We start from the raw sequence: 15,302 nt of genomic DNA, 5'->3' as shown, positions 1-15,302 counted from the left end.
TAGCATGGTTAGCCTTGTTTAATCTTGATTGCAAGTCCAGGTTAGTCTGGTTGTCTAGCTATGTGGCGGCGCTTAGCCAGTCATTCGGCGCGCTGCTCATCTGTTTCCTGGGCGATTCATTTCCTCTTCATCTCGTTCCGATGTCGATTCCAGGCCTCCTCCTGCTTATCAGAATCGTCGCCGTCCATACTGCCGCCTCAACTGCGGTTGCGGTGCACGCGAGCTCTCCTTTTCAATCCTCCGACATGTTATCAGGCATGCGACGCAGCTGGCGAAGCGAGCGGAGGCGAGCGCAACGGCGAGGAAGTCGGTGTGACGAGGAACGCGGTGTGATATCATGCGCCTCCTCGGAGCACGGCCACGGCGAAACCGAAAGTTCGCCGCCAGTAAAGCTTTCGCTTTAATATCAGTTTAATATCATTGGCAACTTCGCGATAAATGTGGCAGAGATGTCGCCTCTCTTTCGAGGTCTCGCATCCGTGACTTAAGCCGTGGTCAGCACACAGCAACGCGTTATGCATGAGCTCCACTCGATACTCGTCTTGCCTCTTCGAGGAGTTTTCGAGGAAGGTGGCGATATGGGATTGTTGGTCAGTCATCATTGAAAGGTGTCTGCATAGCGCGACAAAACAAGGACACAAGAAAAAAACGAAAACGAAGACAAGCGCTTGTCTTCGTCTTCGTTTCTTCTTGTTTTGTTGTGCTCACAGATAGTTTTCGAAGAGTTAAGTGCAACTGATGGTGGCCCATAGGCGGCCACTCTCAGTCACAGTATTGCATATATTAGAGCGAGGGGAGTTTTCTTCGTAAGAGGAACATTTCTTCTGTGATCTGGCGACTGACGTATGAAGTAGGCGATTCCTACAGGGCAAGGACTTTTCTGTATAGTATTCAAGCGCATGTGGAAACCTAAATTTCGCGTACGAACCTGCTGATTGTTTCCCATTTAACCTGCGAATTAATTTTTAAATTGGTTCAGCGATCGTCTTATGAGGGAATTGTTGCATTTCACGAGTATTTCAATGAGGAAATTGGAGACGGCGAAGCTTACGGAAGCTTAAGGAATCGTTAGCGTTAATCATGTGGCCTATTTTCTTTTCGTCGTTACAATTGTTTGCAATAGCTACAAGAAGTCATAGCAAACGGCTGTGTATCCTTTCTTTTTGTTTTAATTTGCAGTGCTGTGGCTTACTGCGGTGCGTCATGCTACACGACTTCGATGTACAGCGAGGATGACACGCATAACCTTGAAAAGTCCGTGGACTGCAACGTTTACGCAAGTAAAAAAACTCAGACTTTTTTGTTTTGTTTCGTATATGAACACGTACATCACCGAACGCCTGGAAATCGATTCGGAAAGAAGCTATTCCCTTATTTTTTACATATGGTACCGATAACAAAAACCGGTCAATGTAAATTTAATTTTTCCTCATTTTTCACCTCAAAGTAATTACTTTTCAGGAAAAAAGTACATCAATTTCTTCTTAAGATTTGCTCACTTTTATCTCCTAAACCAAGTAAATGCAGGCTTTAATTGTTAAGTCTCTTTCCTAGAAGTTTTGCTTACATACATCGTGGAGGATAAGCTCGTAAGCAACGGATCCATGACAGTGCGAGAGGGTCGAGACCGAGGCATGAAAGTTTGGCCAAAAGCCGCTGATGGGGAACACAGTCAAATGCTTTGGCAAAGTCTAGGTATATGACGTCAGTTTGAAGTGATGAGTCTAAGTTGAAGTTCAGTAATAAATTAAAAAGAAGCTGTGTATGGCATGACAAACCAGGCCGGAAACCGTGCTGGTTGTGAAAAAAGAAGGAATGATCACCGAGATGACATGCTATTTGCGAATATATTATATGTTCTAGGAGTTTACAGGGAATACTCCTTAGGGAAATGGGGCGATAATTGGAAGTATCAGAGTGGCTGCCTGACTTATATACCGGTACCACTTTACTAATCTTCCAGTCATTTGGAAGTGAACTATCAGTAATGGACTGGGTAAAAACTATTTGTAATATTAGAGTGGAAATTTCTTTTGCACCTTTTAGTATCTTAGCAGTGATGTTATCTGGCCCGGGGGCACTAGAAATCTACGAAATCAACATGACGATAGCTGCGACAGACTACAAGAAACAAACTTTTAACATCTGTCACTGTCAGAATCTCTCATTAGATATTTTGGTGCATGCCGGGTGGCCATAACTTATACACAGTTTTCAAGTACAGCTTTTCTCTGCACGGGGGTAGTTTGAGCCAGCCCCTTTAAGAGGAAGCTTTAGCTCGAGTGCTCCTATCTAAATACATGTAAAAGGAGAATTCATTTTTCTCGGCAACCACTGCACCAAATTTGACGAGGTTTGTTGCATTTAAAAGAAAAACTTAGAATCTAGTGACTGTTGGTTTCGAATTTTTGAGTTAGGTTGTCAATTTTTTATTAAAAATTGGCAAAAATCGAACATTTTCAAAAAACGAAACTATCAAGTACACAACTCCGTAACTCAATAACAAAAAATGATAATACAATTCTGTGAATTGTATTTAATAGTACATCCAAAGCGGACAAAATTGACATGTTACACATGAATATAAAAAAATTTAGTCATTGGGAAATACAACTTTTGTAAAGCCGTTGTAACCAACGTAACAAATTCACGTAAGATGTAAAATGACATATTGAATATGTCCCCTTGGAATTATCTAATGGATGCCGTTTACAGAACCGCGATATCAGTTTTTGATGCAGAGCTATCAATTTGTGAACTTCGTGCTTCTATTTTTTTTCAAACGGTCAATTACTTGAAAATCGTTTTAAGAAAATTGAAGCCCTAACTCGAAATTCCGCTTCCAACAGTCACTAGAATTTAACTTTCTCTTTCAAATGCAACAAATTTCATCAAAATCGGTCCAGGGGTTATCTCATAAAAACGTTTTTGCGTTCTACATGTATTTGAATAGGCCGCGTCGGAGTGGGCCCGAGCTAAAGATTCCTCTTAAGGGTGAAACGTTTGTCGGCTGTGCACCCTTTAGAATGTGCATGGCTTTTGCTTGTGACGCAGAGACCAAGCTGGGAATGGCCCGCAAGCTGCCCGTCACTCTGGACGCCGTCCAGAAAGTGGTGCAGGCGGTCGCCGACAACAAGTTCGTCATTTTCGTTCGATACCGTGCCTCTGTATTAGGGGTAAGTGAACTGGAGGCCAGTTTTTCAACTTTCAAAGGCACGGTTATATCCCGCAGTTCTGGTCACATCGCATTGTATTCACGAGCAACATCTACAACAACTACTGATACAACTACAGCGAACTCTCACTTGAGCCAACTTCAAGGGACACAAGGAAATAGTTCGCTTAACTGAAGGGTCACTAAACTTAACATTCACTAGAACATGTAATGGCATAGGGCACAACAGACATCGAGTCAAAAGTGTGAAATGCAACTTATGGAGTCATGTCCATAAATATATACGAAGTGCGTAACAGTTACGTTGCTGTACGTCTCACTTTGAAAAAAAAAATCTAATTTTCATTTGCGTTGGTGCTCTTAAAGCGCAAGAAGTAACAAAGCTGCACAGAGAGCCTTTTTTTTTGCGCATTTCCTCTGGCACAGCGAGTCACTGAGACAGTCTCGCAGAAAGTGTCGTAAATTTCCAAGGCATCTGACAGCCTCGGCTAGAAATACAGGATTTGGATCTGCCTCTGACATTGCATCTTCCTTGTCGCACTCGTCTTCTTCGGGACGAATACGGGAAACAATTTCCAGATCTGACAGTTTAGCACAGGTAACGAACTCACTGTCACGCTGCACACAGTCGCCGCTGGAGGGGCGATTTGGGGGGGGGGGGGGGGGGGGGGCATCGCCTACGTCAGTGCTGTAGAGCGCCAAACTTCGTTGAACTGATTGAAAAAGTGGGCCCAGTTCCACTGATCAAGTTCGTTCAACTGAAATGTTCGCTATTCAGAAATTCGCTTAACTGAACAATTTTGGCTTAGAATGCATAGGAAAAGCACCGGGGATATTCTAAAAGTACGTTATTCTGAAATACTTGCTAAACTGACGTTCAATTGAGAGTTCACTGGACTACTATACCTATGTACAACTGCTACTACTAGCAGTAGTACTACTACTACTATGGCTACTATTACTACTATTATTACTACTACTACTAATATGCTACTACTAAATCTACTACTACGCTGCTACCACTACTACTACGACAACCACTTCCTCTTCTATATTAACTGCGACGAAATGAAAGCTTTGGCTTTTTTTCACTATCCCTTAAATAAAAGACACATTTACTAGATTAAAGAGACACTATAGAAAAGAAGTTGACCTGTATAAGTATATTGCCCTTCTACGATGCGAGGAGATAGCTAGTCTTGGAATGAGACGAAGCTTGGTAAACCAGAAAAAACTATAAAATGGAACACCGTTGGCGCCACCGCCTCTACGTTCTCGCACAAGCTGGTCACCACGTCAGTGATTTTGAAGGCGTCTGCTAGGGCCCGGGCAACGCTTTTTATGCGTAATAGGTAGACTGCAATTCATTCTAAAAGAGCCAAAACTCAACTTAGCAAGTTTAAAGTCTATTACTGCTCCGCAACGCCTGAAATACGAAAAAAAAAAACTTGAAATCTGTGACCTCACATTGACGTACGGGAGCTCAGATTTCAGCGCGAAATTTAAAAAAAAGAAGGAAGAAGAAACAGAACTCCGGCCTTCATTTCTTGCTCTATAGTAGTCAACCTTCTACCACAAAATTAACGTTCTGGAGAAAGATACTTAATCTGGTTAAACTGATTTATTATTTCTGGTTAGCGTCTCTTTAAGAGCATAACGCAATGTTGCCAACGTACCCGTGCGGTTTTTAATGCACAGATATAGAGCAAAAGTAAAACCTGTGATGAGCATGGATATAGCCTCTATTCATGCTCAAACAGTCGACTTTCCAATAAACTCTATCAAAAGTCACTGAGGCGAGAAAGTCAATATCGCGTTAAGATTTTAAAAAAAGAGAGAAGAAATACAAAAGAACTCTCCCAAGCACATAAATTTTGACTGACATGACAAGATCGCCAGGGCGTTATGGTACAATCAGTGAAAGCAACATGTCACACACGCTGTACAGCAATGTAGGAGATAGGCGCGACTTCCGTAGACTCTGCTTATCTTATCTTGATTTTGCTTATCTGTTACCTAATCTTATCGCAGGTTTTGACCCTGGCTGCTGAGACTACCGACGATTCTCTCGGGTCGCTTTCCCAGACGTTCGGCGCCAGTGACCGAGAAACTCGCGAAAGGCACAAGAGATGTACGTCTTTTTTTTTTTTTCTTCTTCTTCTTCCTTGTACATTGATCTTTCCTGTCGTGCTATAACAAGATAACGAATTCAGTTATTGGTGCGCTTTGACGTGTTAACACGCCGCAGGAGTTGTTACACCGCCGGTATTTGCTTTCACATTGTTTTTTTTTATAGGTATTGGTAACAAGATTGAAGCAGTAATTTAGCGCGATAAAAACACGGCAACAAGAAGTTACTACTTCAATTACGGAGGACCAACTAGCCCAAAAATCAACTCTTCTAGAAGCGCTTGTCCTTGTCCACCTTTCTTGTTTCCGTGTTTTCATCGCGCTAAGTTACTACTTCAATTACGGACGACCAACTAGCCAAACAATCAACTCTTATATTGGTAAGAAGGACACACCCGCGTTTATCAATGTGATGCAAACGCACTTTCATTCACAAACGCATGCAACCACAAACATATTTATAAATGCATGTATTGCAGCGCTGGCTCCTTAACTGGCATGAAAAAAGTAGCACCGACACTTGCGAATATTGTAAGACCAAAACACCGTGCAGCGTTCAGGCCTAGAACCCACAGTTACTTGCCTCCATTGATTGATTGATTGATTGATTGATCGATTTATAACGTTTAATATAACTGCTACATACGTTTAATATAACTGCTACATAAAAATCATTGAGAAGAAAGGGCGTTAACCGAGGGGCCCGATTTTATTAGTCATGTCATAAGAAGTCAACATAGGCTAACATAAAAATCATGCAATATGTTTTTATATCTACATTTTAGACGCAGATTTAGCAGAGAGTAAATCATCATGACATGCGAAACGCTGCCAGCCAAACGTGTCAATCCGCCGCAGTAGCTCTAATTATCTTTTACGACAATTGTGGCGCAGCAAAAGACCAGGGACCATTGGCAGCGCGTTTCCTTTCTTTTTTTTTTTTTTTTTCTCGAATGACCACGCGTCGTTGTGCTGCTGAGCCAGGAGGTCGTGGGTTCGATGGGTGCGATATGCAATAACGCTCGTGTACTTATATTTAGTCGTAGGTTTAAATAACCCCAGGTGGTTTGAGAAAAAAATCTATCCGGAGCCCCTCCACTGTCCAACGCTGCTTTGATAGAGCCAGTGCATGCCTTGAAGGCTGCTTGCCGCAGCAACTGCCTTGCTTAACCGCAGCTTATGCACACGTAGCTCAACCCTCCCCCTCACCCCCAATGGAGGAGGAGGAGGAGGGGGGATGGTTGAGCTGATGTGTATGAATAAGGGAAGTCGAAGTATTCAATGTTCATAAAGCTTAAGTAACTGTGTGTGTCTGTGAGTGTTCTTTTATACTCTTTCCTGTGGCTTCTTTCACTCTTGCGAGGAACTTTGCAAATGTACCCGCCGTGGTTGCTCAGTGGCTGCGGTGTGGGGCTGCTGAGCACGAGGCCGCGGGATCGAATCCCGGCCACGGCGGCCGCATTTCGACGGGGGCGAAATGCGAAAGCACCCGTGTACTTAGATTTAGGTGCACGTTAAAGAACCTCAGGTGGCCTCCACTACGGTGTGTCGCATAATCGGAAAGTGGTTTTGGCACGTAAAACCCCATAATTTGAAAGTTTGCAAATGTCTGTGATATTTGACTGTCTCGGTGTTTTACGTGCAGAGAGGAGTAGCCGGAGACACCAAAGGCGCCAACCTTTCCTTCAATTACATATCAATAAAAAGAGAGGGGAGAGATTTTTGGCGGTTCTGACGAAATTTTAAAGGGACGCAAAGGGTAAAATTATTAGAGCTGTGGAAGTAAATTACCCCGCTACAATGAGAAAAAGAACAACCGCTTAAAAATGATATCAAACGCCTTGCAAGCCAGAAAAGGCGCATAAACTAAAGACGCGGGGCGAAGTCTCTTTGAAGTTCTTGCACCAACTGGTTGTGACGTCATGGATCTCGAACGCGTCTGCTCGGGTCAAGTTAATTGTATTGTATTGTTAACCATAGTAAAGATTGTATTGGTAAAATTGTATTCTAAAGGAGTCGACGCTACAGATTAGTGAGTTTTAGAAACCTTTAGCGAGTCACAATGCCAGAAATAGGAAAATATTTGTGACGTCACAGTGGCATGCCCGGTGCTGGCGTATAGGCCCAATATTTTTTTCATTGGATTTTCACCTTCACTTTCTTTACTAATAATCAACCTATTATCTCTAATTATCCTATTATCGAAAATCGAATTTTGAAAGAATGCTGGTGTCAACTTTTATTTTACTTCGGTGGAGTTGCCGTGAGGCATATAGACAAAAAAAAAACGCAAGAGACGTCAAACAAATCTGTGAAGCTCTGTTTGATGCAGATTACTGCAGTAATGAATTCGCGCTCTCTTGTATGTTAGCCAACAGGTAGAGTCATCTGGGGACATTCGGCGTTATGTAAGTCGGCTCCCCCAAGCATATTGTGCCTAACGTCCTTAGTAAGCCAGGTCACAGCCACAAGAGGTGACGGCTCTCAGCCGTGAACACAGGTGCCGGACACTTAGGACACGTTGTGGACTTAACGATTTAACTCGTTTGATGCTTGCTTTTTTTCTTCTTTAGTGCCGCTTAATATGAGGCCTCAACATGCGGGAACCACGGGAGTCTTGCTCAAACTACTTCTTAATGGCGGCACAAAAGCATCTTTAAGGGCTAGCGCAAGGCTTACTGCTCGCGTCCCTCCCCCACAGTCGGCCCGGACGTCCCCGGCTTCGTCACCGCCGCCAAGGGCGTGCGCATCAGTGCCAGCGCCGCGTCGTCGACGCCCGCGGGCAGGTTCCCGCTGGAGGACTGCGCCGACATCTGCCGCGACCGCGACGACTGCCAGGCCTTCTCCTCCTGCCTGGTGGACAACGAGTGCGTGCTCAGCACCGATAGGACGCCCCCTGGCGCAGCCACGGAGAAACAAACCATGTGCGCCATCTTCTCCAGTGAGTAACGCGCAAGAATGCATTGCGCAATCTATAGACGCTTAACGGACTTAGATGGGCTATAGTTGGTTGACGGCTTCATTGAACGTTGTCATAACGGCGCGTTTTGAGGACAGGACACAGAAAGAATGCACGCAGGACTGTCGCCGATCCACACAGGACAGTCGGCGACTGTCCTGTGTGCATTCTTTCTGCGTCCTGTCCTCAAAATGCGTCGTTATAACAACGTTCTATCAATCCAAACGCGATCTCTGGGAACCCGGACGTGGTTAATACGCAGCCGTTACGGCAGCAGTACAGTGTAGTACAATGTAGTACAGCAGCCGCATGCGGTGTGCGTGCCTCGCAGAGACGTACACGAACAGCTTCAACGAGTTCGAAGGCATGTCCCTGGACATGAAGGCGAGGAAGTTCGTCGACGTTCCGGCCGACGAGGACTGCGCGCGGCTCTGCCTGTCCGAGGCCGAGTTCGAGTGCAAGTCATTCGACTACTGCACCATGACCCGGGACCCGGCCACCGTGTGCAGGCTGCACGACACCCACCTGCGCGAGTACGGCGACCCCGCCAAGCTGGACGCCAAAAACGCCGAGAAGTGCTTCCATTACTCGAGTGAGTATGCCGGTATACGCCACAGAATATAGGTGGTGGTGGTGGTGGTGGTGGTGGTGGTGGTGGTGGTGGAGTGTACGCCACATAATATATGTGGTGGTGGTGGTGGTGGTGGAGTGTACGCCACATAATATATGTGGTGGTGGTGGTGGTGGTGGTGGTGGTGGTGGTGGTGGTGGTGGTGGTGGAGTGTACGCCACAGAATATATGTGGTGGTGGTGGTGGTGGTGTGTGGTGGTGGTGGTGGTGGTGATGTTGAAGCAGGCGGGGTTAGCCTGGCATACATGGCCGGCAATTGTTCCGCCTGATCCTCCTTCGAGTTGAGATCAGGGGTGTGTCACCAGGTGTCGATGAGCCCCGTGTCTCGCAGGAAGGCACCCTATTCTGTGGAAAGCCACAGAATATAGTACAGGGTGTCCCAGCCAACTTTAGCCAGAGCTTGAAAAACGCGCAAATTCCACGTAGCTAGACAGAACAAAAGTAATGTTGTTTGCCGTCGCTTGGAGATACTGAAATTATTATTCTTTTCATTCCGCCTAATTAGATAATTAGTCTTAACTGGTTAACCAGCTTCTCAAATATATTAATCAGTTGAAAAGTGTCCGAGAAAATTGTAGAGCGACATGAAAAACTCCCGATACAGCCTTCTGTTGCTCAAGGCGTGCTACACAAAAGTGTTTTTTTCCGAGCGCCAAAGAAGCCCGCGAATGCACGCGAAATTGCCGCGCGACTGGCCAATCGAGGCACCATGTGAATGCGGTCACTGTACCAGGGAATCGAACCCGTAACCCGACGTTCGGCAGCATAATGCAACCACCACTAAGTCACTGCCGTGGTTTGAATGTGGGCTCCATCGTAGAAATATTGCCTGGAGCGATAACACATTCTTGTAGTCAAAACCATCGAGGTTGGAGCTTCGTCTGTGAACATGACTTGCGCATTAAGAAAACGCGTACAACTCCATTTCAGTAGGGCGTCACTAATTAAACGCATGCGTAAGGTGCGCTAAGGTCAACAGTTCTACGTACAACTGCCGAACGTTCCAGTAAGGTTGCTGCAGCTTGAATAACCTACATCCCAATATGAGAATAATTATCCTTATTTTCGTTACGTGTGCAGTGACCCAGTCATGTTGAACAAAGAACCTGAGTGCTTTAAAACAACAGTCCTTTGTCAATTTATTTAAGGATCACTGGCTGCATTGGCTCCATTTCTGTTCTGACATCTGACATAACAAACTGCTTTCGAATCCTCGAGTGACATCGAAGTGCTACTTCTCAGCTCACGTGACAGAAAATACCTATCATTTAAAGAAGTTATTCTAGGGTATATCAGAGGAAAGTATATTAAGCATATATTCAACACCGGATATTGTTTAAATCCTTCCTTCGATGTTGTGGCAGCGTTACACGCGTTTTTAGTCACCGCTAAAACTCACGCATTACCTTTTGTTCAAGCGATGTGCCGGAAGAGCCCTCGCTTGTTCTATATATACAAGGTTTGGCGATGCTCTCGGTATCAACGTATTCTTTCCCACCATGCCCTTGTGTCGTTTAAGCTTGTCGTTCTATGACACAGGGTCATGGCGGGAAGGTATACGTTTAAGCTTGTCAGTCTATGAGAAACTAGATGATCGTCCACTGAGTGAACGGACACTACTAGAGCACCGTCCCCACCGATCATCGGCTCAGAAGGCAGTGAAGGCACTTTTGTGCTTTCTGAGAACGTCTCGTTTGCACGAGTGGCTTCGACTCAATGACAGTCTGTGCACGTCTCTATAGCCTCTCTCTCTTCGCCTTCTCCCTTCCCCCAGCGTAGGGTAGCCAACCAAACTCTTGACTGGTTAACATCCCTGCCTGCCTTACAACCCTCTCTCCTCTCTATCATTCTATGAGGCAACTATCCGAACATAAAAGTGTTAGAAGCGTCGACTAAACGACCCGTCTTTCTCGGAGCAGAGAAATACCTGTACGACTTCAAGAAGATGAAGAACCAACGCATCACCGACCGCCAGCAGTTCACCGCGATCAGCCAGGTGTCGGCCGAGGAGTGTGCCCGCCAGTGCTGGGAGGCCACGTTCGACTGCAAGGACTTCGACTTCTGCTTCGCCTCCGGCAAGCAGAACATGGGCGTCGGCACCTGCACCATGTACGCGCACAGTGACGAACCCGTCAAGACCACCATGTCGCCCGTCTGCTCGACGTACGCCTACACGGGAAACCGTGAGTGTAGACTTCCTTATCGGGGCAAAAGGCACCGCGAGAACTTTTAATTGTAGACCTGTTTTGTCCACGCTGTGGCAGCAGTGCATTCATGACCCCAGAAAACTTCCGGTCATGCAGTTTTGACAGTCAAGTTAGCGAAGAAAACGTAAAGTATTTTGCGCATAGTTTACTGTGGGCACATATTCTTGATGTGTTCAGATATAGAGAAAGTGCGGCATGTGTCGATCTCATGTACGGGGTTTTTTTTTTGTTGCACTGAATAATAAAACTGACTTGTAGAACATTCCAGCTTCACTGCAAAACTGATGCCAGCTGGACGGTTCTGCAAATTTACAGGCTATTGTAACGTGTTCTTCCAGAGGGCTTAACCAGAAGTCTTCTGGGAAGCCTGTTTGTAAGCATGAAAAGGAAAGAGAAGTGACGAGACAGGATGCTACATACTCAAATTAGCATCTTTCTAGCATTTCGACAGCACATAGTACAATAAAAGTTGGGGGGGGGGGGGGGAGTGCACACCATATTGAAACCAGTGTCAAGAAGGTGGTTCAATAATGACAGCTCGAAAGTTCGTGTGAGTCCTGTTACAGAAATAGAGAGAGTGAGCTGGCACGCTCTTCACCATATGTCTCTGTTTTTATGGAAATTTCTTCTGGTAATTTCCATGATATATCATACATCGGCTCCTCTTTTATTTTTTTACGATCTTAATTTCTTGTGGGAGAAGCTCGACAGAGCATTCCTTGCAATCACAGACCAAATGGAAATCATTTCCGTTAGATAGCTATCATTCGTGCTCTCTTAGTCTCCTATTTAATTAAGCAACTATAACGAAATTTGGGCTAAGCTTACTTAAACCTGCCGCCGAACGTAAGAGATATTTATTATGATGGAAAAGCTGGAGGTTGGCCTGAATCTAATGTCTGACCAGCTGTTCAGTATTTGGTAAGGAAAACGGCGCCAAGAAGAGGGAAAAAGTGTTGATGATGATGGCGAAAATGATTGTACGAATGGACACGGGCAGCGAAGGAATCTTCAGTATCCAAACCGCCAGTCATGCGAGAATTTGAAGATAGCCTTTAGAGCATCGCGCCGTCGACGATAGTCCGGCCAAGGCCCCAGGAGAACCATTTCAGCCAGAAGTTGACTGATGAGTTTTGACTAAAGCTCTGCCAGTAGTTGTTTTGCAACGGCGTATACCTTCGGCGGATGCACAACGGGTGCTCTATAGTCTCGCGTCCATCGCACTCCTCGTAGTCCGAACTGCTCGCACGGCCAACAGGTAGCGCCAGCGCAGCAGCCCATTAACTAATCCATTAACTCCAACCATTAGGCCAAGATCGCGCGCTTGCATCTCTCGTGCCAAAGTCGCATTTCTACACCTCGACACCTCTGGCACGTGCACCGCATTGTACCTTCGTGACAGCTAACGCTTTCAGACACAGTGTGAGGCTGTACTGCCTTCGGGATCGGCCCAATTTTTTTTTAGAGAGCACTGCCTTCGAGATCAGCGTCCATATTTCGTCAGGCGGAACATTCGACTGAAGCGCGTGAAGTGCGCCCATAATGCTATCGTATCAAAAGAAAGACGAAACAACAACAAACACGAGTAGATGTCCGTTATATCAGCCCTAACATTTTGACCACGTGTTCGTACTAACAAAGGCGACCTTCATGGAAATGAAAGCTGTCCTCTCAGGGCCAGTAAATGGCCCTCCTCCAAGAGTGGTTCATAGTGACGATGGGCGCCTGCCCAGCGCCCCAAGTTACTAGCGTAACGGCCAGCTTTGCTGGGCTGAAGCTGACGGTTCTTAGAAGTGAAAATTTGGTGTTAGGTGTCGTGCTTCTTAATTTTCTTTTCTCCCTCTACGTGAGGGAAACTTACGGTAAACGTGAACATTGAAATCCTTTAAATCATTACGCTTTCGAAACTCTATTTGAAAAATTTCGTCATCACAGCTGCCCCACTATCTGGGATAGTGACAACGTTTTTTTTTCTTTTCTTGTTTTTCAGCTGACCTTATCAGACCGTCGGATTACGCACTCAGTTCATCTCTTCACAGCAACGGTGAGTTCCGACGCTCTTCTAAATCAAAAATTACCATATCGGCTTGATAGTGTAGGCGCCTAAACAGCACAAGTGGATGCCGACTTCCTTTACAACTCTTAATTACTTCCCTTAGAGCTTAAGCTTTATGGAAGCTTACGGCCTGCAGAGTCACTTCCAATAAATTTACATGACAAGGTCATATTGACTTGGCTACAGGAAACCACCCATATACTCAGCATATGTTTCCAGCGCTGACCGAATGACAGTCGGCGCTTGTAGAGGAGCTTATCAAAGTACGCCCAGAACCTTGTTTTACCTGCTTCAAGTCTACGCGAAATTATTGTCATTGTCATTATTGTCATTGTCATTGTCATTATTGTCATTGTCATTGTCATTATTGTCATTGTCATTATTGTCATTGTCATTATTGTCATTGTCATTATTGTCATTATTGTCATTATCGTCATTATTGTCATTATTGTCATTATCGTCATTATCGTCATTATTGTCATTATCGTCGTCGTCGTCGTCGTCGTCGTCGTCGTCGTCGTTGTCGTTGTCGTTGTCGTTGTCGTTGTTGTTGTTGTTGTTGTTGTTGTTGTTGTGAAAACGACGTGACCGTACTAGCGGATACGCATGTTAATCAGCTCCCTAGTAGGGCAGACGTCATGCTGAACGCGCCGGTTCTCATAATATCACAGAAACCGCTATGCGCGTGCTGAAGTGCGTGTTTCGCGCTTTTTTTTCTTTTTTTTCGATCGCCACTGTGGTGGCCTTGAAGACTGGCCAACCCGCGAGATGACATAGAAATCGTGTCATCATAGAAATCATAGAAAACTATACGGTCGAACGCCTTTACAACGAAGTGCTGGCAGCGTCCGAATTCATTCGTTATACAGGTCGCTTCGTTGTAAAGGTCGCGCACCGCACAGCTCTCAATAGAAATGGGGACAGAATTATTCCTTCGCAATACAGGCGATTTCGTTGTATAAAGGCGTTCGCTGCAGAGGTGCTCGACTGTTGTGAAAGCGCTTGCGCTTATCCTTTTTCCGTGTGTGATCTTTTGTGCTGTCTTTTTTCTTTGCATTCGCGCAGTAATCCACTATAACGTATGAACCATGAACCAACTTGCCTTTCAAGATGGCCGACTAATACCGTCGCTTTGCGTTTCAGCTACGGCGGGTGGACTCTCGTTCTTGCTGATTCTGCTGGGAATCGGCCTCGGCGCCGCTGGGCTCTTCGCCTACGGCTTCTACAGGTCGCACCGGGCGAACCGGGTCTAGCCCACCTGACTCGCCACCCTCTTCGACGTGGGAAGACACTCAACCCATCGCAGCATCTCTGTTCACACGCCCCATTATTTATGCTCTCATGAGTCGGCGCGCAAAAGAAAGAAAGAAAGAAAGAAAGAAAGAAAGAAAGAAAGAAAGAAAGGAAAATCTCATCACTCGTTTTTGCCTGGCGAGCAGCCCACCGAATGGACAGAGGGACATCGTCACGTCCGTCCGGGCTTGTCCTACTCTGGGAAACAACAACGACTGTTTAAAAATGTCTAAACCAGTTTCCGTTTTCTTCGCGCCTGGGCTGTTATGATTGCTTCTGTCCCAAATTACGATTCACTAACTATAAATGTGTCGCAGTTACGTAAGTGAATATTTTTTTTAGGCAGCTGGATGATGCTTTGTACATTTCCTGATAACTGACCATAATTCGAGTCATTCGCGTCATCGCTTAAGCCCACAATCGTTCATGCCGTCCTTTTTTTTTAGAGGTAACTGGCTCAAAGCACATCGTTTGGCGTAGCCTACAAGCATTAGGAGAAAAAAAATGGAAGGTGACTCAACCACTGGTTGTAGTCTATGTAGTCTGTCTTCTTGGGCGAGTTTGGGGTAATATAAAGGCGGAGTCACCGATCACGGCACATTATCGCCTCAACCCCAACCCAGTCTCGTGATAGGAGGAGCATCGGACTGCTTAAGTTTTTTTTTACTGGATTATCTCCGGTATCGGCCCACGAATAAAGGCTAGAAACTGACATAGCCGATACGGAAAAGCGGCAGTAACTCGGGCACGATGACCTTGTCTTCAAAAAGAAATGGTTCTTTCGCTCTCACCAACCAAACGCGCAGTTCGTCGAACGTCCAGTAAAACATGACAGTACCTTTAGTGTTAAG

At 45.5% G+C, this 15,302-nt stretch overlaps 1 protein-coding gene across 1 annotated transcript in view; it reads left to right on the top strand.

The window, feature by feature from the left end:
* LOC126527347 (uncharacterized) overlaps positions 1 to 14,685 on the top strand; it is a 48,660-nt gene extending 33,975 nt beyond the window's left edge. The window contains exons 17-24 of the mRNA XM_050175143.3: positions 1,180 to 1,280; positions 3,055 to 3,176; positions 5,207 to 5,306; positions 8,007 to 8,246; positions 8,596 to 8,856; positions 10,815 to 11,078; positions 13,093 to 13,146; positions 14,302 to 14,685. Of these exons, the coding sequence (XP_050031100.1) occupies positions 1,180 to 1,280; positions 3,055 to 3,176; positions 5,207 to 5,306; positions 8,007 to 8,246; positions 8,596 to 8,856; positions 10,815 to 11,078; positions 13,093 to 13,146; positions 14,302 to 14,411 (1,252 nt within the window). The 3' untranslated portion in view covers positions 14,412 to 14,685. The remainder of the gene's footprint in view (positions 1 to 1,179; positions 1,281 to 3,054; positions 3,177 to 5,206; positions 5,307 to 8,006; positions 8,247 to 8,595; positions 8,857 to 10,814; positions 11,079 to 13,092; positions 13,147 to 14,301) is intronic.
* The last annotated feature ends 617 nt before the right edge of the window (positions 14,686 to 15,302 follow it).

This window comes from Dermacentor andersoni, chromosome 9 (genome assembly GCF_023375885.2).
Source record: "Dermacentor andersoni chromosome 9, qqDerAnde1_hic_scaffold, whole genome shotgun sequence".
Taxonomy (NCBI): Eukaryota; Metazoa; Arthropoda; class Arachnida; order Ixodida; family Ixodidae; genus Dermacentor; species Dermacentor andersoni.
This window is presented reverse-complemented; position numbering and strand designations above follow the sequence as displayed.